The sequence below is a fragment of the Rhinolophus sinicus genome, linkage group LG02, assembly GCF_036562045.2.
Source record: "Rhinolophus sinicus isolate RSC01 linkage group LG02, ASM3656204v1, whole genome shotgun sequence".
Taxonomy (NCBI): Eukaryota; Metazoa; Chordata; class Mammalia; order Chiroptera; family Rhinolophidae; genus Rhinolophus; species Rhinolophus sinicus.
In genome coordinates this window covers 166,687,960-166,711,684 of record NC_133752.1, presented here as the reverse complement: position 1 = coordinate 166,711,684, position 23,725 = coordinate 166,687,960, and the positions used below count along the sequence as shown (strand labels likewise).

Here is a 23,725-nt window from a genome sequence, read left to right as displayed (position 1 = left end):
AGAAATCATCTCTGGCCAAGGAGTACAGATATTGAGGAATTTGCTAAGAGAGCTCTGATACTGCTAATTGTCTTCACCAGGAAAGCAAATTCTCAGCTGAATCAAGATACAGCCATTACTAAAATACAGTGTTGATGAGTAAAAATTTGTTTTTAATTTGCCTGTTTACTTCATTGTCTTATCTTTCTCTCATGGAGTGTTTTCTTATCTTTACTCTAAGTTGAAGGAGGTTTCTGGCAAAGATGGAATAACAGGATGCTGGCTTACTTTCCAACTTGAAATAGCTAAAAACCAAACCAAAACAAAACATACATAGATAGATAGATAGATAGATAGATAGATAGATAGATAGATATAGATATAGATATAGATATAGATAATATATATATATATATAATATAATACAGATATAGAGATATAGACAAGGACATACATACAGATACAGATATATAGCTATAAGGAGCAATGGTTTTAAAGACATTGGAGATTGAGCAGTGATAGTTTATCCAGATATTACCACATATTTCTTATTAAATGACTAAATTTAATTGGCTAAAATTAAAAAGACTGAAAATACCAAGTTTTGGTGAGAATGTGGAGGAACTAGAACACTTGTAACCACAAGCAGGGATTTAAAATGGTAACACCACTTTGTAAAACAATTTGATAATTTCTTGAAAAGTTAAACATATTCCTGCTACATAATCCAGCCATTCTACTCTTAGGCATGAAAAGTGGGGACAAACATCCACACAAGGACTTGTACATGAAAGCTCATAGCAATTTGATTTGTAATAGTCAAAACTGAAGAAAAAAAAAAGTCCATTATCTGGTAAATAGAAAAGCAATTTATGGTATGTCCATTATGATGGAATAGTATTCACCAATAAAAAGTAATGAATAATTTATACATACAACTATATGAATGAATCTCAAAATTGTTTTCCCAGATTAAAAAAGTCAGAAAACAAACAATATATATTGTGTGATTACATTTATATAAAGTTCTAAAAATATAAACTTGTTTATAATGACAGAACACAGATAACTAGTTGCCTGGGGCTGGGAAGGAGGTGGGGAGAAGCAGGAAGGAGAAATACAAGGGACACAGGAATCTTTTGGGTGTGATTGATACGCTCATTTTATGGTGACGATTTCACAGGTGTGGACATATGATGACTGTATACTTTAAATATGTGCAGTTTATTGTATTCCAATTATACCTCAGTGAAGCTGTTAAAATTATTGAGGAACTATTTCAATATCCAGAAACTGACAAAGATTACTACAACACTGCTATTTAATGTGTGTGTGTGCGAGCGCGCGCACGTGTGCATGTGTGTTCAGTATAAGGTGGGTCTTGAACATTGTTACCAAAATTATATAATTACTTACCTTTATAAATTATTAGAAATCTTTGTAGTTAGTGGTTTAATTAGTAGTTTTAAAATTAATAATGCAAAACTATTGGAAATATGTAATTATTTTGCTGTCTTTCTCGCTAAAGTTACTTATTTTTTATGTTTGTCCTCTCAGTAGCTAAATATGCACTTATTTCCTCCCCCCTCAGTGCCTGCTAGTTCCATCTCCTCCCAAAGCCCTTTCATTATATCATTTCGTATCAATCAAAAATGTACCATATGGGGGGTGGAGGGAGGTGGCTGGTTGGCTCAGTTGGTTGGAGTGTGGTGCTGATGGCACCAAGGTTGCTCGTTCGATCCCCACATGGGCCACTGTGAGCTGTACCTTAAAAAAATAAATTAAATAAATAAAATAAAGTCTATAAAAATGTATCATACCAAAAGGCAAACAAAAGCATTACTGACTTAAAATATCAGGGCTTTATTTCCTCATGTAGCAGTTAATTCAGAGATATACTTTATGTAGATGAGGTTCAGTTTTGGAAATTATTTTATCCCAGGACTGTGGGTGTTTCTCTTTGGTACTGAAGATGAATTGCTTTTCTTCTTTTGAATCTCACACATGTACTGATTCATAGTTACCAATAAGCTTAGCTATGAATACAGAGTATTGTAGGGACTGATTTGGAAGGGGGTATTAGATGTTTCAATCAAGTAGATCCTGCTTTATTGCATTGCTCTGTGTGTACATGCACACACACATGCACTCTCAAAGCTTGCTAAAAGCAGCACCAAGTTAAGTCAGTGGTAACTGCAGTATTAAAGATGTAAAGTTCATTTTTTATTTGATTTTATTTTTTGATGAGCCCTGGAAGAGACACCTATGACAGAGGGAAAAGTGAAGATGGTATGGGATCAACTATTTCATAAAATCATTGGTGCAATGTGCCCCCTGACAAATCAAGAACTCAAAATAAAAGAAAATATAATAAATGAGAGCAATTTACTCCCTCCTCCTCCTCCCATATAACCCTTAGAACACTGGTTCAGAATGCATTTATTTGGAAAGGTAGAACTAAACCTTCCACTCAGCATCGTTTTCTTCTTAGAATCTAACCACTGATCCCAATATATAGTTTCCCAAGGGAGAAAGAAGTTTTCTTTAAAATGGAGAGTAAAGTCTTTGGAAGATATAGACTCCTTGATATATAAGTTTTACAAAAAGTTTTGATGATAAGATTAGAAATCATAAAAAATGATCTCTTGAGATTCCTACAGATACTTTAATTCTGCTATTATTTGCAGGCTTAGCAGATTTGCACAGTAAGAAGACCAATAAGAAAATTAAGAACAGACACTGTATTTTATTTAAAATTAGGAAAATTTTATTTTATTTATATTCTATGTATATTAAAGCTGTCTAGCCTGTGCATACAAATAGGATCACATTAAAAATAATACATCTAATTTCCTTTGTCTAATCTACCATAAGGATACCAGCAATATCCTCTTCCTTCCAGACACAAATGTGTATATACCATATGATTTAATCTATATGAAATTTAAGAGTATACAAACCTAATCTATAGTGTCAGAAAGCAGATCAGTGGTTTCCTAGGGCCAGGATTTGGGAGGATTTTCAGAAAAGCGGAATAAGAAACTTTTCAGAGAGATGGACACAGTCTATATCTTATCAAAACTCATCACAGTGTGTGCTTAAAAATTTATGTTATTGCTTTGTAATTCTACTTCAATAAAGGTTATTTTTAAAAAATTATATTAAGATACCACTTTTTCACCTTACATTGGCAGTAAATTCAAAAGCTTGACAACAACCTCTGTTGGTGAGGCTGTGGAGAAATGGACACTCTTATATTGCTTGGGGAATAAAAAATAGTTCTGTTTCTAAGGAGGGGACTTTTATGCCTCTTGATATAATGTCTTAGAATATGTAGCATTCCTGCTAAAAATGCATTAACTGAATCTAATCATGTGGAAATATCAGACAAATTCAACTCATAGACATTCAATTGACCTTAACTCTTAGAAGAATTTCAGTATTAAAGCTGAAAAACAGATGAATAGTTACAGATTGAAGGAGACTAAAAAGATATGACAATTAAATGCAATATGTGATTCTAGGTTGTATCCTGGTACAGAAAAAAAAACCTCTATAGAGAATAATAATGGGACAATTGATAGAACTTGAATATGAATTTACATTAGATAACACTACTATATCAACATTAAATTTCTGAAATTATTTTTATACTATGGTTATGTAGGAAAATATCCTTGTTAGGAAATATGCATTGATGTATTTGGGAGTAAAAAATTATGGTGTCTACAACCTACTCTCAAATGTTTTATCAATAATAACAATGATTAGAGATAAAGCAAATATTGCAAAACAGTAATAATTATTGGCTTTGAGTAAAGGTTATATGGGAGTACAATTTTTATAACTTTTTAAGTTTCATCATTCTTTTAAATTAACAACTTTAAATAAATAAATAAAATGAATCTTCAAATAGCTGTTTCTCAGTTAAGAAGGAGAGCCAAAATGAGAAAGCAAAGAATTTTTTTTTTTTTTGCGTTGGGCTCCTGGAACTGAGTGGAGTCCTTGGATTCTTGGGAGACTTCAAAATGTCCCAAAGACTATAACTTCGGGTCATCTAGGAGCTCAGAAAGTAGGACCAGAATATAGCCTTGGTAGGAGGTGGGCGAAAAAAAAATCTATATTTGTCATGATAGAGGATGGAGGTCAGTATTTCTGCAGCCCTATTTCTGTTCCTTCCCTACCAATTTGCCTCAGAGGGCTATGGACATTCTATTGCAATTTTGGCAACATTGGGAAATGCACACACAGTGATAATAGTAAGGGATGTTGATGACCATAGTAATTTCCTGGGGAGAAAAACATGTCCCAGGATTTACCTTGGAACTGGAATGGATAATTTCTTTAGTCCAGAATGCCACCTGCAAGACTATCTATTAGAGTCACTGCCAGGTCATTACGAGCTGTAATACCCCAAGAAAGAAGATAAAGAAAGAAGGGAAGTCTGTGAAGAAAAGGGAAGGAGAGGAAAATAAGAGAAAAGCCAGCAGTGCTTGTGACATGGAATAAGCATGTGTCCCTACCACTACCTCAGCTACCCTGGAAGGCACTTTTAAGACGCAACTGCTTCTGTTCTTACCTCTGGTCACAAACTCGGGTCAGGAGGAGCCCCTGAAATACAGGGCCTGGCTACTTCATTAGGGAAATGTTTAAAGTTTTTTCCCATGTCAAAGAAATTTGAATTGATCTTGACAAGGATTCACTACTTTTTTGAATTTTTATAATTCTTTGTTCTAGCTTTCCAACACTTGTCTCATGACTCCCTTTATCTTAATTTTTATACAAACTTGATTTCCTTTACCAAATTGTAACTCTCCTATAGACTGAGTACAAAACACAGTAATTTTATATTCCTCACAAAATACTATATAATGCCTAGAAATTCATGCTCCATAAATATTTGTTGACGGAACGACTTTAGAAAAAAAAAAGAACAAAAACAAACAAAAACAGGCTGACAGTCTTTTCATTTGACATGTTGCTTTAGAGCCCCCTAGTGGGCAAAAAGAGCTGTCTGAAGGAGCCCTGATTAACAAGAATTTGAAGACGTTTTCAAGGCAATGATCTCTGACAGACTCCTGTAATTCAAGATCCTTTTCTTTCCTCAACTCCCTGATTTATTCTTCAGTGGGGAAAAACCAGTTTTAGAAAATTAGAACTCATTAACTCTCCATGACTCTAGCACTGACTTGTGTGTAAGCTCCCTTTCAAAATGCCTTTTCTTTCACCCCAGTAATGGAAGATAAAGTGTGTCATTGACTCTAAGATACACTCTTTCACATTTTAACATTTCTGAAGTCAAACTGCATCTTACAGTTAATACATCTCATTATCACTCTTAGTTATGCAGTAATCATGACTGCCTACACATGTACACACTTAGTTTTAACATTTCTCAATCTCTAATCTAACATCAGTTATGAGCATTGTTTGTACTATTTTTTTTCACTTTACCATTTGATACATTAATAACTACATATTTATATGCAAGTATACATATGCATATATAGAGACAGCCACACTTTGGCATTAAAACATAAAGCTATTGTGTATGCAAAAAAGGCAGAAAAATTATGCAGAGGGATATAAATTGATTAGTGCAAATTGATTTTTTTATTTTCATTTTTTGGAAGAATTCTAGATTGTGTTGCAAAACAACTAATTTTTCTATAAGGCCTAAGAAGGGAAGATACCCAGAAATTGATAGAGCTGTATTATATTCTATTACTGAGATTCATACAGAAAGATTGCTTATCAGGTGCCAAGCAGTGCAACTAGAAGTAAGAAAATTTGCACCTGTCCCTCTGACTAGATAAACTTCAGAGTAATGAGCGACTGTATTGCGCAAGACTATCAATAAGCTGTTAATTAGTCAGCACCTTCCTGATAATTTGGAATAGATACTTGCAATGATACGTGATTCATTTGAGAAAAAAATGGAAATAGTAATAATGGTAAAGTGAAAATCCTGGTGAAACTCTAAGATAGAAACATTCCTCAAAATTAACGCGACAATGTTAAAGGTGTTAAAGCGATCAAGACAGTGAGCAAAAGCGATGAAAATCAGCACCTCACTATGATGATATGCATAATTACCGAGAACCGTTATCTCCATATAGTTAATATTAAGCCACAGCAGAAAATCTAAAAATGAGATCTTCTCCCAAAATGAAATGAAAATATTAATCACAAGAAATCTCGTAAGACTTTTAATGTCACACAAAGTAGATTTCAAAAAACGGAGTACTACCAGAAGTAAAGAAGGGAATTTTATATATTTATCTTAATATTTATTCATATTAGAATATTTATATTCTTATAAATGTTAATAATAAAATGGCCAATTCATGAAGAAAATTTAACAGGTTTAAATGTGTATTTCAAGCAATCAGATATCGAGGTGATCAGTTAGGACAGTGAGTCAAACTGAAGGTAACAATCAGGCCCCACTCACTTTTTGTGATATTGCAAGCTAGGGGCAAAAACAGGCACCCAAGAATTTTCTTTTTCCTCATGGAATGGCAGTGGGTGAGAGTGAGGTGGATGCATTGCAGATGGGGGAATTGTCTCACTGCCAAGGAGCCCTAAACAAAAGACTCCTGCCTCTTTATGGACCTGTGAGCCAGGAGGAAGGAGGGTAGAAAGGTACTGAGCCAAAGTAGAGAAAAGTGCCTCAGTTGAGACCCCTGATAGAGTCCTTCAAAGAAATGTGTTGGGCTAGAAATGCAGGCATGCATATGAGAATGTCTGTCCCAGATGGTCCTGTGTCCTTGACTGCAGTTCACTCCAAACAACGAATGCATTGGCTGTGTGCAAGTATGGTGTGGGCAATACAGCTTCTCTCCATGAGTCCTGCCATGCAAAGCCTTGTCATCCCATTGTCTGTAGTCAGGCATGAAGGGTCATTGACAGTTATTTAGCACAGAGTCAGGCTCCTCAGTGTATGTACTTTATAACAGAACTGCAAAATATATAAAGTCAAAATTTATAGACCTAAAGGAGAAATGGGCACATCATATTAGGAGACTTTAACAGTTCTTTTCCTGTAATTAATAGAAGAATAGATTAAACATGTTTATTTAGTACACTCCTGCCAACAACTATAAAACATACATCCTTTTGAAGGACTCATTAAAACCGGGCCATAAAACTAATTCCAATACAAAATTAAAAATCATACATAGTCTATTTTCTGATCATGATAGAATTAAATTAGAAAGAGACAAAAAGATGAGATAACATAAAGGTACTAGTAAGTCCCCCATATATTTGAAAATTAAAATACATACTTCTGAAAACACAGGGGTTAAAGAATGACAAGGTAATTCAAAAATATTTTGAATTAAATAATAATAAAAGCACAACATGTCACAATTTGTGGGAGTCACTCCTACTTCCATCCCTTGGTACCCAGATCCAAATATTCTAAATATGATACAATATCTAAATAGGGGAGAAATTGGTCACTGTCCGAAACATACCCCACATTTTGTAAGATGGTACACAGCCTCCAAAGACATTGTCTGTGAGATGGTCCATAGCATGAGTCCTATTAGGCCCTGCCAATTTTCTGGAAGGCAGCAGCTTCTAGATCATTTCTCTAACTTGATTTTTCTCCCAAGAAGCCATCACTAAATAGATTCTCCAACTCAACTTCCCCTTCACCAGATCCAAGAAGTGCCGGCGGCCACTCCAGCATAACCGGCAGAGGGAAAGTGTGACAGAGGGGAAGTTGGAGTGAAAAAGACACAGCCGTTCACTGGTAGTAGTTTAAATGTCTTATTTTTGTAAATTTTATAAAAACATGTGACCATGCGGATATGCTGCTAAAGTGTTTCCTGAGACTTCAAAGGGCCTGTGCAAATGACAGGTCCAGAAGTTTCAAAACTGCTTATTCAATGAATTCAATAACTGAGTAAATGAAAACATGAATTTAATAAACTAATGAGTAAAGGGGTATCATAGGTATTAGAATTTTCTAGTTGAAGGACTTGAAAAGATCTGACCAAGTTGGCATGATAATTCAGTCTCTGGACCCCAGTTCAATACCCTTTTTATAGAATCATGCTTCAGTAATTAATAATGTCCAGGAAGTGGAGAAACAGCAAGCATAGTTCCTTTTGGTGATATTTGTTCCTTCAAACTGAAGTTTAAAGAAAAAAAGAATCTCTATTGTATATAAGTTGTTCACCCTGTAAATCTTAATTTAAGGTTGTCACATAACAACACCACAACCTACAAAGTTATTTTGCCAAAAATATTGAACCTGAATCTGAACAAGCTTCTAGGCTTAAATACCAATTTACAGGATTAAAAAAAAATTATTCAATTTAGTAAAAAAAAAAAAAAGAAAACATTTCACCCATTTCGTTTTTTTTCATTGTCTCTTTACCCCCAAGGAAACTTCTAAGATATTTTTCACTGATCATTGTAATATCTAACTTTTTTGCCCCATAGAACCACTTTTTGCCTCTTGTGGAGGCAGTATTACTCCCATTGAGAATGAACACGCTATATGATATGGTAAAGAATAATGCTCATTAAATCCATAAGCATATTTTGCTATCCCTTGGTCAAAAAAAATGTTGCATGTTATAATATGATACCAATATGGTAAATAAGTCATTCTGTAAGTTCATAGATGGTGGTATTGGCAGGAGCATGGAGGACAGGAAAGGTGTATCTAGAATAAATGTCTATTTCAGGTAAGAACAAATAGCTGCATGTTCCATGATGGAAAGCACTGATAACTACACTTGACCTCTCAAAGCATTAACCACCCTATCTCAGTCGTAATTTTATAAGAGGTCCAGACAAAACAGTATCTTGAATGGATGCTAGTTAATCTCTTTTCTCAATTACACTACTTCTTTCTCAATGGGCTTCTACACAAAGTGGTTTTCTTAGTAGGTATGGAGGTTATGCATTGAATCAATTGCCTGGCTTCCATCACTGCTGAGTACCGAACAAATAATAGCAAAAGCCAATGTTGAACCCTCAGTAGAAAACCATTTTCCAGATCAGTAATCGACCTGGTAGAAATTGATTACATTGGACTCACCAAATAAATACTAATACTCCATTCTTACTGTCCCCCTTTCCCCCACACAAAAGGTTGAAATCTTATTGATTGAAGACTATCTTAGGACCAATAAACTCTTGATTGCTTTTAATCTAATTTTTGATTGCATTATTTATCATGAAAAATTTCCCAAATATTGAAGCTGATTTTTTAATTCATGCTTGGAAACCATAATTCTTATGGAGGAAAGAAATAAGTCTGTAAAAAAGACATAACAAAGGGCTTGTTTCCCCATATTTTTAAATCCCAGAAACAAGATATTTCTTAGAATTATAAATGTTAAGCATAATTAGATATGGCCTGTATTTTATCCCATGGTCTCCTTCTCAGTCTCCTGCTCATTCACAATGAACTTCACAAGCTTCAGTTCAATCAGCCTATATCTTTAGTTCTTCATATCATCAGGAATCTGACTGTGTATCCAAAATAATAAGTTTTCATGTAAAAATATAGTCTGTGACTTGTAATTACTCTCCTTTTAGGTTTAGGAATTCTTGAGTAATTAATGCCTTTGGATTCTTAATATCTGTTTTTGAATGCTTAAATCGAAACAAAGTAGAAAAGCAGGACTCAGTATTATCTAGATTTTTTTTTCTTCTTTTTTTTTTTGCTTAATGATAGTTGTTGAAAACAAGTTGAATCTGTTTTCTTTAAATGGTCTGAGAATAGGTTAGGGTACCCACATTTATACTAGAACTCTGTCTTCCCCTGCCCTCCCCCCGAATGATTCAGCTAAACACCATGAAGGTTTAACATTAGGTAATAGAATGTCCTTCCCTAAAATAGCTGTAGCCCAAAAGGCTACTATGAGAGAATGAAGTCAAAGAATTAATAAGGAGATCTGCATAAAGCACCTTGATCAATTTCTGAGGAGAAATGTATGACAAAGCATGGACCAAGGTCACTTGTCTCTCCCTCTGAGAAGCATCTGGCAGAACTGGGCCAAGAGAGCCCAAGGGAAATGGGAGTTTGAAGCAATTAGTTAAATAATTCAGACCAGAAGGCACACTTGGGCTTGTCAAAGTCACCGATATGAGCAGAAGCAAAATCTAAATGTTTTTAATCTTGTTAGGGATTTATTAAATTATCTCGGGGACACACATACTGACATTGACTCACTATATAAAGGAAAAAATTTATTTCTGGAAAAACCCTCATGTACATATGTCATACTAACTAAATGTTCAATTTTCTTTCTATTTTATTTTGCCCAATAGATAGCTCTTTTCACCCACAAAAAAAAGGTACCACTAGTGTTCTGATATTCTATTTACAGCATTTGTAATTCTATATTTCTAAAGTAATTTTCTCACTAAGCAGCATTAGTTTTCATCCAGAAGAGGAAAAAAAATATCAGTGTAGCTGACATGGATACAAAATAAAGGAGGAATGGAAAAGGAAATAGGATTACCCATACGCTTCAGGGAAATAAAAAGACTTCACAAGCTATAAAAAAAATCATTTTATTCACAGGGCACATTTCCAAGTTTTCTCCAAGTAAGGGAGGTAGAGAAATTGAGACTTACTGAACCTTCTCACTACCAGCCATAATTACAATGAACACACCAAAGAAAAAGACATGTTTTTACAGCAAACCTCCTCCCATGACATCGCATTTAGATTCTATGGAAAGAAACAACTTGGCAGAATGAAGAAATAGGTACTGAACTTTCAAGTCACACAATATAAAGTACCAATTAAAGTTTTTCTTACCTGCTCCATTTTACTTGAAACTCTTTTTTAACCAAAAGAAGACGACGAAGACGAAGACAAAAACGAAAACGAAGAAGAAAAAAAGAAGAAGAAAAAGAAGAGCACTGATTTTCTCCACATCTCCTGCCAGTGGAATGTGACTTTATTAGGAAGAAGTATTTCCATGTACACTTCAAAGGTGAATTCATTTAAAAGTATAATCTAAAATGTGTTCCAGAATTATTGTATTCATGGGCTAGTAGTCAGACTACACTGAGAAAGAATATTTGAATTTCTCTATTTTTCTCTTACCTCCAGCCTTTGCAAATTTGCTCTTGAAAAACAGCTTGCACAATATGTGGAATAATATATAATGTGCAATAATTGAATTAGAGATCAAAGAGAAACTTTCTTTTTCAATGCTTTCAGACCAACTATGCTGTATGGCAACTAGAATTCTAAAACTATTCCAGACCTTTTAATAATTAGTCAATCTTTGTAATGGAGCTATCCTTGTCTGTTCTCCCCATCTTCATTCTAGTGTCTCTGACTCTGATGTACCCCGGTGGCCATCAATCACACCAGATTGTGAATCCTGTATATTATGAAGGGAACTATGAACAAGAAAGCCCAAGGGATTGGTGCTTAAGAATGAATGAGAAACAGAAGTAAATTGATTCTTTGCTTCGATGAATGCTAGAATTCGAAGGAGAAAACATTCTTAACCTATGCATCCTCTTGGAGATATTCCTTAAGGTGCTCCTTCTGAGAAGGTTCTACTACTTCAACAAGGGATATTTACATACTATTATCAGATGTCTCCAAGGCCTATATGCTATTGTGCATTTATATAAAATAGTCACATTCACTACATTTATAAGAGTTCTTGCAGATGGTAAAGATACAACCAAGTTGTATCTTGGAACAGATATAAACAAGGAACAGACTTGGTTATACCTCTAAAGTGACCCAGTTAGAGGAAGGAAATAGATAAGTGGGAGCCAAGCCAGAAAAAGTTAAGGCACCCTCTGCCACCCCCTTCCAGGTCAGACGTCTTTCTTTTTTCAATAGGCATAAATAACACAAAGTGTGTGTGTGTGAGTGTGTGTGTGTGTGTGTGTGTACACTAGAACATAAGGGAGAAAATGCATCTAAGTCTGCTTACATCATAATTCATATAAAAGTCTCTTACTGAAGTAATTGTGGAAGCAGGAGACTAAAGTTTTTAAACTCTCACTCTGCATAGCATAAGATGACCGTGTTTCAAAGGTTCAAGTTCAAGGTGATACTTCTTACTATTGCTGCCTCATCACGACAGGAAATCTAAATAATCTTATTTTGGAAGTACTATGTGTCAAAATGGAAATGAAAAGGGGATATAAAAATGGGAATGTTTGCATACTCAGGTTCAAATAGCAAGGAAAGCACAATGCGTAGAGGGGCAGGAAGGGGAGAAGTATTTAGACTGTGGGGTCTTGGTAGATAAATGGGCGCCCCTCTTCTGTTTTCTTCCCTAAGTGACTCACAATCTGGCTCTCCCACTGCTTCCTCTAGCGTCTCTCATCATCAGTCATAACAACTGCATGACAGTATATTTCCTTTAAAATGTTTTGAAAGGTTCTATTTTGGGGGCTGCACTCAAGGACAAAAGCCTGTGTGCTCTCTGCTTAGCTACCTTCTCAGGTTCCTCCTAATGGTCCTTCACAATTAAGACCCTGATTTGTATCTTTCTTTCTTTTTTCATTTTGGTTAAACCTTTCTTCATATTACAATTCTGCATTTCTCTTACTGTGCAGAGAAAAACAGACATATCTGACTCCTGATTTTCTCTGGCCTGGATAAAACCACATCTGTAGGTGTTTATTGGTATCGTGTAAAGCACACACTTTTAAAATGACAAATATCTGGAGAAAAATCTAATTACATAGAAGCAGAAAGAGACATGATCAATATATTTGGGTATGATTGTCTAAAATGCCTAGACAACTTTGCAACATTGATGTCCCACAGCTTCATAGGAAAGGAAAATCAGAAAAAAATTCAGAACAATGTATAGATTAACAAGAACACAGAGGAGGTAGTAAATGAGTGGCCATAAACAAAATATAATTCCTCTTTTCTGCTTTAAAAAAGTTATAGTTATGGGCTTTGGCTATCACACAAATGCTCACAGGTATTATAAGCCAATTTATAAGTTATTTATTCCTTATTAGAGCTAGAAGAAATCAGAAATGCTGGCACCAGAAGAAAATTAGAAGAAGGAAACAGAACCATATATCTTTTTCCTTACTTCAATGACAAGCAGAGGTTTTGCTGTGTTTGAATAAGTTTTCCATTTATACACTTGCTTCGATCTGTCACCTCTAAGGTGTATGTAAAAAAAATTCAAAAGACAAGACTAGGCTGAGGGTAACACCATAGTATCCATTTTCTTATGATAGGAAGAAAAAAGGCTATGCCAATTATAGATTCATATATGTATGTTTCCTTCCACGCACTCAACATAAATATCATGGCCTCCCATTTGGGGGTTTATACACAGACACTCTAGACTTCAGGGTTCCTTGGGCTTCATCTCCAGAGCTTTTAAAGAAGCTCTGTAGGAACTGGTGGAGTATGTGTGATCCCCCTACCTTTAGAGACGGAGAAAATCCACCTGAATCGGGGGAAAGCTCCCCTTTTAATAATCACTGTCAGGGCCATAATTAGGTCAGGGTGACCAGAACTCTGTCACAAGACACCCAAATTTAGAGAGCAGAAGAAAAAAATCAACAAAAAAACCCTGTTTAAGGCAGTGTAAAATTTTAAGCAAATTTCCACACCAGCTCTTTAGTCACAAGGCTACTAGCTCAGCCCCAGGCCACTTTCCACAGTATTGGACAGAGACAGAGAGTACTGGAAAGCCAAGGTCAAGGGCAGACACTTCTCTGATCCTATGTATGCTGAGAACTTGAGAGACAGGTTTTCTCTCCTTTCCATTTGCCTAATCCTCTCCGGAGCACATAGTGGATTGAAGTTGCCAAAACTACTAGTCATATTTAGTTAATGGTTACTGCTGACTTCATCAGAAGCTTGATTTAAGTTGTAGGTGCCTGGAGTTGTTTACTCAATTCCAGCCCTGATTTGTACCCACCAAAAGTCATATAATCAGAGAGTCAACCTCTACATTGGGAAGATGAAGACATACAAAGCACAGCGTTCCTTTCAGTCCTTATTTCTCCACATACTTGTTCTCAAGTTCCCACAAAAGTCCTTATAGCTTTGGTCTTTGAAACCCTACAAACATAAAACAGATATTACCTGGTTCTAGTGAGAAAAATTTCATTCAACACAAGAAGAATTTCCTAAAGTTTTCAGTAGACCATGACATTTCTTCCACTTAGGTCCTTCCTCACAAGGATTAGTCAGTTAAAAATTTCACAATGTCAATATCTTTAAACATGAAAATTAAAGCTGTAGCTGACTGCCTTTCCAAACAAAGAAATGAGAGATTGTACATAATAAAGTATACAACTACCATAGTTGCTGACAAGAAGACATGTTATTGATATTTCCATTTGGAATCATCTATAGGAATACTCCTGTAAAGCTTTTGATTGATCTAAGAATATTTTTGGCAAATTTAAAACCCTAGGGTTTCTTCAGTTATTTTCCAAGTAGATTTTTAAGCTATGTTGTCCATTGCTTCAGGTACAATTAATATTTAACCTAAACAAAGTTTTTAACCAAAAACAGGGCATGAGACCTCACACAGCTAAACACACAGTATTGTCTAAACATCTGCCATTTTGGATCATTTACCTTTGTTAAAATAGCTAAAAGTGCGCTAAACAGAAACCAAATCCAGAAAGCATTCTTAAACTTCTCAAATTAATTGCAGTTTAGATGCACAATATTATAGCAACGGGTGGTCAATTACTCTATATAAAGCTTATGTGTCTAATGTCCTCTTCCATATAAAAAGTTTTCATATGAAAAATTTTCTTTCTTATGGAATGACTTAATCCTTCACCTATCTTAATTTTACTGAAGTATAATTAAAATTAAACAGAGGTCATTCTCATTCATGACCCTTAGCATCAATGCAATTCTCAAATTGGAGCTAATAAAGCTAATACAAAGTCTCATCAGGTCCTCATTTTCAGTGTCATCACCTCCTCTATCACCCCCATTGAGCAACCTAATTTTTGTCACTAAAATAACTTTAGAAATTATACTGATGTCAGAGGGTTATGTCCTCTCTTGGCAGATGTATCAAAAGTGATGAAATATTTCTTATTGAATGTGTCTACCATAACCTAAATATCTTCTAAGCTGAATCTTAAGGATCAATAATATTAAAATGTAATTGACCAAATTTGGCAAAGTATGAGGCACAATTCTGAAGGCCTCAATTTCAGAAAAACAGAATAAAACAATGAAAGTTTAGAATTCGATTTCTTAATAGTAATAGAATGTTCCAGAGTACTCTGCAAGACAATTGTAGAGAGAGCCTCATTTAGGACACATGTATTTTAATAAAGAGAGCGATGCGTAAGTTACTCTACACACATGCACACACACACACACACACACACACACACACACACACACAAGCACCCACACTCACAACCCTATGTTTAGATACATCTATTTAACCACAGAAAAGGAAATATGTGTGGCATAACTATGAGTTGTCACTGTAAAATAATACCAAACTGTAATCTACTGTAAGAAAATATTCTCATTCAATTGGAGTCATACTTTGAATGACATTAGCACGTATGTGTACCCTTAGGTGAAGACAGTCTGGAACAATCAAAATATCACTTTAGTCTAATCTGGGTTTTCTCAGCTTTGGCACTATTGACATTTTAGACTGGGTAATTCTTCGTTGTGGGGGATCTGACCTGTGCATTGTGGATATTTGGCAGGATCCCTATCGAGATGCGAGTAGCACCGGCCAAATCATGACAACCAAAAATGTTTCCAGACATTGCCAAATGTCACCAGCAGGGGGAGAGAGTCACCCCAGGTGAGAAGCACTACTGGTCTGATTAAACACTATCAGTTTGGGATATTTCTGTTTTGCATTTCAAAAGCCACAAATTTATAGACTAAACATTATACAAATCTATTGCACAAATCTATCTGAGGAATCATAACAAGATGTAACATTCCGGACAGCAATTTCAATGGAATTGTGATGCCTCGGTTTTATGGAGCTCATTAATTACATTTTAACAATTTTAACAATTAAAGCACTAATTCGAGTGACACATATTCTATTAACATTTGTATTTGTTTTTCATTAGTCCTTTTATTATACTTTTGATGAAGTTTATATGTAAAAATGTATTCCTTTTTAAGGTAATTATTAAATAGCAATAGCTCAAAAGAGGAAATATATTCAGGATTGCACGTATAGCGAATATTTAACACAGCTCACTCAATAGTACATTCTCACTACATTTTTGCTGCCATATAGGATAAAAATAGCACATCAGTTCTGCATAGAATCAATACTCAAATTCTTAACTTTCTTAGGGTCAATATAATCTGTGTTATGTCAATCAATCATATTTCTACTGCTGATTTCTATAATAACCTCAATATTCCACCTTATTGAGAAATTGCCTATTCTAATGATGTAGATTTTTTTCCAACGGCATTGTTATCTTGATAGCTTTTAAAGTCACTGACAAAAAACTGCCACCGATTTTAATCTATATTGTGTACTAATTTTCTACCATTAAAAATCAAACAACTTTTTGGCACAGTTTACCTAAATTTTGGTGATACTTAAAAAAAATAAAGATAGTGATTTCTAGTGTCCCCTTTTAGATTAAGGCATTCCCAAAGCACAAAGACATGAAAGGCTTCCTTTACTCTTCTCTTATATGTAAACACATCTGGCTGCTTGCAGTCTGTCAGTAGAGGGACTTTCTAAGTGGTCCCACCTGCTACTCAGAGAATAGATAGCTACTAATTCACCTCCCTTTCCTCGCATGGACCTGCCTTGCATGACCATGCTCAACATAGGGTCCATTCATGAGATGCTAGGGAGAGTCAGAATGAATAAACAATTCTGCTCATTTTGGGTAAGCACTTTGGGGGTAAGGCTTACATGTCATGCTGTATGAGCATTATGAGCAGCAACCAATAAGCTGGCTTGTCTTATATCAAAATGTAGTGCGTAGTACATAATACATTTGTACCTCTCCAACACTGATTACAAATTTTTGAAATACCAGATCATGTGGGTTCAGCTTTCATAGTTGCATGGGAATGAGCTTTGTTTAAGAGAGAGTCAGAGAGAGAGAGAGAGAGAGAGAGAGAGAGAGAGAGAGAGAGAGAGAGAGAGAGAGAGAGAACATGAATATATATGAATATATGCACATTTGTAGGTGTGCATGTGTATTTATCTTTGAGTGAATATACCATGGTAGATAGAAATGGGATGAGTCTTCCAGTCTGTCTTCCAGAGACAAAGTTTTACATCATTTTACATCATTGCTTTATCTCTGAACATTAAATGACGAAGACAATTATGTAAACAATTTGCAAATAAATAATGTACTCATCGTTATAGTCTTTGTGCACTAAAATAATAATAATGCAAACAGGCTTATATAATGCAGACCTAAAATTGAATTTATGCCCTTAATTCTGAGGAGGAGGGAAAGTGGTTCATGTTTCCAGACTATGAATCAACACAGTCTAAATTCAACGATGCTTTTCATTGCCTAAGTACACTTGACAAAAGGGGAGGGACAAATTCTTATTTATCATTTTTTAAATGGACAAGGACTATAGTTAACACAGACTTGGTTCAACAAATCATAATATCAGCTGTAGAGTTTTGTATCCTTATTACTCAGTAAGGGATTTTTTAAAATCTACCCCATCACCCACTCACTGCTCCTAAATAGAGCAAAAATAAACAATTTTTTAAAAACCTATGATTCTAATATCAGTCTTCATAAGTAGGTTTTTTTAATTAAGCCTGTTCGTATTGACAATCAGTAACACTTTTGCCCTGGCATTTCCTTTATTTTACCTTAATTCTTCAGCTTCAAAAACTAGAGCTCCATCTTGTTTGTGAACTGCACATTCTTGATTTAAACCATGTGCTTTACCAAAATCATTTCATCAAAATGCTACTAGTTGCAAATACATAATGTGCTATAAAACATTTCATAGAATGTTTCAATTCCCATTTGTCCTCCAAGCCAACATTAAAAGTAGAGTTTCCCTTGGGTTGTTGTTTCCAAGTGTCCCATGCAAATCCATGAAACGACTTGAACATTTCCTTTTGCAGTCACGTAGAAAACCTAACAAAAATACCCTGGCTTTGTTCTTTCTTTATCCACTGTCCCTAGGAAGTGGGCTGGAGTGAGGTGTCCTCACACGGGTCTAGCTGCATTCTCAGTGCACCAATTTTATGAAGATACCAGAGTTGGAGAAATTCCTCCGGCATAGCATGGAAGCCAGAAAAGGGCAAGACATTATCATAGTAGTGGTGGCTGATGGGCTGCTCATGCATATTCACAGAGAAGGGCCAGAAGCCATAGATGGCCACCTCCTCACAGAGGCCCAGGGCTGCGCTCACCAGAAAGAGTCCTGTGGACAGGCGTTTGGCATGAATTCCCCTACTTTTCCAGAACTTTCCAATGCTACGCAGAAAGTTGGGATTAGCAAAGAGCACTGTTTGATTGGCACCGACGTCTGACAGTGTATAATAAACTCGGAGGGATGGCTCTGTTCCTGTCTTCATAGAAAACGCAGGCATGTAGATGTAACTGTGGTTATAGATTTTCATGTTGTCCACAAATGTCTTTCTGGACCAGAGCAGGTTCTGAAACCTATTAAAGTGAAAAAGAGGCTCAATTAAACCTGGAGAAAAGAAATTCATCAATACCTACTCTACTGTTCTTCTGATGGCCTTGATAGCCCCCATCACCTCAGTAAGAAAAGAAAAAAAACAAACATGAAAAACACTTCATTTGTATTTAAAATCCTCCTTGACCTTACCAATTATCTCTCGTCATGTAGGTTGGCTTTCCCCCACCTCAACATTCTAAACTCAGGTTAGGATTCCTTAATGGGATTCCTTCTGAATTAAAGTGCATTGGGCATTTTGTTCTCTTCCAGAATTTATTGGCCTGGAACGTAAACATGGTTTAATATTCATGAATTCAAAACGTTTTTGGTTATTGGATAGGATTTTGATAAAAGCTACTTGTGTAGTCTGTCATAAGGACTGGGTTCCTCATTTGCAATCAAAAGAATCTCTTTAAAATACTTCTTCCCAATGAAATTCTATGATTCTACAAGTAGGTATGTTAATCAATGTTATATTGTAACTATAGTATTACATGGGGAAAAAAAATGTGTTACTATTATAAAATGATGCTAAGAGTTGCCCCTATTGCTTGTGCCTTCTTACGTATGTTCTTTCACTTTGGAATATATAAAGTGAAAGTTCAAATATATTCAACTAAAATTAATGGTATACATCCTATGTGTCAGATACTGGGGAATTCAAATTTTATGACCAAATTTTTGTCTCAAGAAATTCAAGTCCACTTGTGGAAACAAAAATATAAATGAGTACAATAAAACATTCTAAATGCCACAGTTGGTATTTGTATAAAGAAATATGAAATACAGATGAAAAAATAATTCCGTCTTGGGAAAGGACATGGAGTCCAAGAAAGCTACAGAGAGGAGATGATATTTAAATACACCTTCTCAGATAACCATGAGTGGAATTGCTGGGTCATAAGGTAGTTCCATTTCCAGGTTTTTGAGGTACCTCCATACTGATTTCCATAGTGGCTGCACCAATCTGCAATCCCCTAGCAGTGCATCAGGGGTCCCTTTTCTCCACATCCTCGCCAGCACTTGTTTGTTGATTTATTGATGATATCCATTCTGACCAGGGTGAGGTGGTATCTCATTATGGTTTTTATTTGCATTTCTCTAATGATTAGTGATGTTGAGCATTTTTCATATGTGTTTTGGCCATCTGTATGCCTTCTTTAGAGAAATGTCTCTTCATGTCCACTGTCTGATTTTTAATTGGTTGTTTTTGTTTTTTTTGTTTTTTTGGTGTTGAGTTGAATGAGTTTTTTTAATAAATTTTGGATATTAACCCCTTATCAGATGTATCACTGGCAAATATCTTCTCCCATTCAGTAGGATGCCTTTTTGTTTTATTGACGGTTTCCTCTGCTGTGAAAAAAACTTTTTAGTGGTGTAATCCTACATGTTTATTTTTGTTCTTTTGCTTCCCTTGCCTGAGGGGATATATCAGTAAAAATATCACTAAAGGTAATGTCTGCAAATTTACTTCCTATATTTTCTTCTAGAATTATATGGTTTCAGATCTTACATTTAAGTCTTTAATCCATTTTGAACTTATTCTTGTACATGGTGTAAGGAGGTGGTCCAGCTTCATTTTTTTGCATGTGTCTGTCCAGGTTTCCCAGCACCATTTATTGAATAGACTGTCTTTACCCTCCCTTAAATTCTTGCTTCCATTATCATAGATTGAATAATCATGTACTCGTAGGCACGGTTTTATTTCTGGGCTCTCTATTTGAAATGGCCACCAATAGACAATTGGATAAAGAAACTGTGGTATATTTATACAACGGAGTATTACTCAGCCATAAAAAAGAATGAAATATTACCATTTCCAACGACATGGATGGACCTAAAGAATATTATGCTAAGTGAAATAAGTCACACACAGAAAGACAAATACCATATAATCTCACTTATGTGTGGAATCTAAAGAACAGAATAAATGAACAAACAAAACAGAAATAGACTCAGAGATATAGGGCAAAAACACTGAGTGTTGCTAGATGGTAGGGGGTTGGGGATGGGGAGAAGATAAAGGGATTAGAAAGTACAAATCAGTAGTCACAATATAGCCATAGGGATGTGAAATACAGTTTGGTAAATATAATCAATAATGTAAATATTTTGTAGGGGGTCAGATGGGCACTTGTTTTATTAGGGAGACCACTTCATGGTGTAGATGCCTGATCACTGCACTATACACCTGAAGCTGAAGCTGAATAACATGGAACGTCAACTATAATTAAATATATATATATAATATAGTCACAGGACGTGGAGTACAGCATAAGGAATAGAGTCAATGGAATTGTAAGAGCTATATATAATGTCAGAGGAGTAGTAGATTAGGGGAGGGGAATATCACTTTGTGAGGCATGTAAATGTCTATTACATTGTTTTGTACACCTGAAACCAATAAAAAATTAAGAAATACTCAGAAAAATAAATATGTTAAATAACTGTACTAAAATCATTTTTACACAACTCTACATCTTAGAAGGATTTTATTGTTATTTACACATTTAAATTCTTTATATTTCTTTTTTCCACTTCTATTAGCCATCTCAACACGCTGTTTTAGTGAAATCTTTATCTCTTGTGCATTTTATTCTTTTGAATGATAATAAAAGAACTTTCAGATTAAAGAAAAAGAAAAAGGAAAAACAATAAATAAATACACCTTCTCAGGGAACCAACAGGAAGAACAGCAACTAAACTAGAAGGAACATTTTCGTCATAGACAAGGGTTGCAGTGTATAGAACAATGATGAGGATTCAATGTCCCTGGAACGAGCAAGTTGGGAATGGTAGAGGCATTGGTTGAAGATGAGGCATGTTGCAAAAAATGTGTGCATCTCTCATTTGTTTAAACTTCACTCTGTGGTGACGAGGAACCTTCCTAGCAGTGCGTTCTTACAGCACTTACTACTTGGATTACAAATATTTCATCATTGGTTTGTTGTCAGTCTATGTCAAAAAGGTAGTTCTGACAGTTTAGAAGGTATTCTGGGGAAGGAAGAGGCTGGTGGAAGAGACCAGTGAAGAGATTGGTTATCTAGCTCAAGACAATGAACTAGACTAGAGCCTTGCAACTTTTATTTTCTTTCACCTAAGGGAGCTGCCCATCTCAGGTTCTGTGCAGGTGGAGCAGCTGCATCTAAGAATGGAACCGAGGCACAACCAGCAGAGGGAGTCTGGCCTGACATCTTGGCAGGCCTCATCATAAATACAGTACCTCGGTTTTCGAACATCTCTGTTGACGAACATTTTGTTTTATGAAAGCCGTAAACCGAAGTAAATGCTTCAGTTTTCGAACACGACTCAGAAGTTGAATATGTCACACAGCTTCCCCTGAGTGCAAGATCCTGAGGCCTAGCTAGTCAGCTGTTTTCGAATGTTTCAGAGCTCGTGAATTACATTCGAAAACCAAGGTACCACTGTATGTGAAAGCAAATTCTGAATACACAACGCCACAGGATTTTATGTTGCAATCAGTGTCATTAATTCCTCCTGCCAAGAAAGGTGTGTTTCTCAAGCCCAAAGGAAGGGAAATTGCTCAAGTTTTCTTCATAGTCTTGATTCAGCAACCTGCGTTAGCAATTTTCCCTGGGCCCTGAGAAATAGAGAAGTGGTCAGAGGGTTTTAGATGGAAACATTTTACCCTAGAAGTCATGGAAGCACACTGAACCACGTTCTGGAGCTGAGGCAGCCTGCCTCCAACACAAACTCTTGCTTTCCAACTTCCAAATAGGCTCCGCCCAGCAACTTGTTTATTCTCCCCATTGCCCATCCCTAGTTTCTGCTCTTTTCCTAAAACAGAAATGCTTTCCCCGTCATGCAGACACACCCTGCAGATAAGGTCTGACTTCATTTCAAAAGTGGTTTTCAAATTAGCTAGGGAATAACCTGAAATCACAGCTTCCTGGGTTCTAATGAGAGTGATCAAGGGAGCTGAATTTTTATCCAGCACTCCCTGGTGATCTGATGTAGGTGTCCAGGAGATACACTCATTTTGAAGATCAAAGCCATCAATGTAAGCTGTCTAGCTCTCTGTCTCTGTTCCTCAACATTTATTTCAGTACTGTCTTCTAATTTTATCCTTGTTGCAATTCTAAGAGGAAGAAGTTCTCCCTCTTCCCCTCTATGTCTTGGAACAAGCTATTTCACACTTTCTGAAAAACTCTTGTTCTTAAGTGGGTTTCCCTTCTTTAAAACATTCAGCCTCTCCAGCTCTACTGAATTATTCCCTTCTGTCTTAAATTTTGTTAGAATTTAATGAGAGAAGAAGTCTTCCTATGGTATGCCCACATTGTTCTCAGAGCTACATTCTGGTTCTCTCATTTCACCATCAACACCCTACAACAGTTAATATACGTCCATTTATTCCCTTTTGCATCCCTTGAGCAATTCCCTCCTTATCACTGTGCAGAATGACTCCTATTCCACAGAGCTGTGCTGGCTGGTGGAACTTACCCCTATTTTTGTAGTGGACTGCATTCGAATGAGAATCATTCTGCCCAACAGAATCAGGGCAACTGATTTTGTGTTCTCTGTCTTAAAGCTGACTGATTATTCTTGAGTAGGGTCGTCTTCCTTCCTTGAGTTTTAACTTTGAAAAGGAACACACATCTTGGACTTACTATACTCGTAAGTTTACTGACACTTTAAAAAAAACAGCCTATATTGTATATTGTTTTTTATCACTTTTTTTAAAAAGATTTTTCTTAAAATATAGCTACTGTGTTTCCCCGAAAATAAGACCAGCCAGACCTTCAGCTCTAATGCGTTTTTTGGAGCAAAAATAAATATAAGACCCGGTTTGATATTATATTATAAGACCTGGTCTTATATTATATTAAAATAAGACCGGGTCTTATATTAATTTTTGCTCCAAAAGATGCATTAGAGCTGATGGTCCAGCTAGGTCTTATTTTCGGGGAAACACGGTAACATACAATATATTAGTTTCAGGTGTATATCATACTTATTCAACAGTACCTACCTGGCACTATACATAGCTACGAACATTTTATTGATTGTATTCACTGATCCATTCTCAGGGATCACCATGAGAAGTCCAGCAACCATCTGACACTGTACCACGCTATCACAATATTACTG

General features: G+C 35.7%; 1 protein-coding gene across 1 annotated transcript in view; it reads right to left on the bottom strand.

The window, feature by feature from the left end:
* Nucleotides 1–10,508: 10,508 nt before the first annotated feature.
* The window catches only part of ST8SIA1 (ST8 alpha-N-acetyl-neuraminide alpha-2,8-sialyltransferase 1), a 133,072-nt gene continuing 119,855 nt past the window's right edge, over nucleotides 10,509–23,725 (bottom strand). The window contains exon 5 of the mRNA XM_019738024.2: nucleotides 10,509–18,597. Within this exon, the coding sequence (XP_019593583.1) occupies nucleotides 18,111–18,597 (487 nt within the window). The 3' untranslated portion in view covers nucleotides 10,509–18,110. The remainder of the gene's footprint in view (nucleotides 18,598–23,725) is intronic.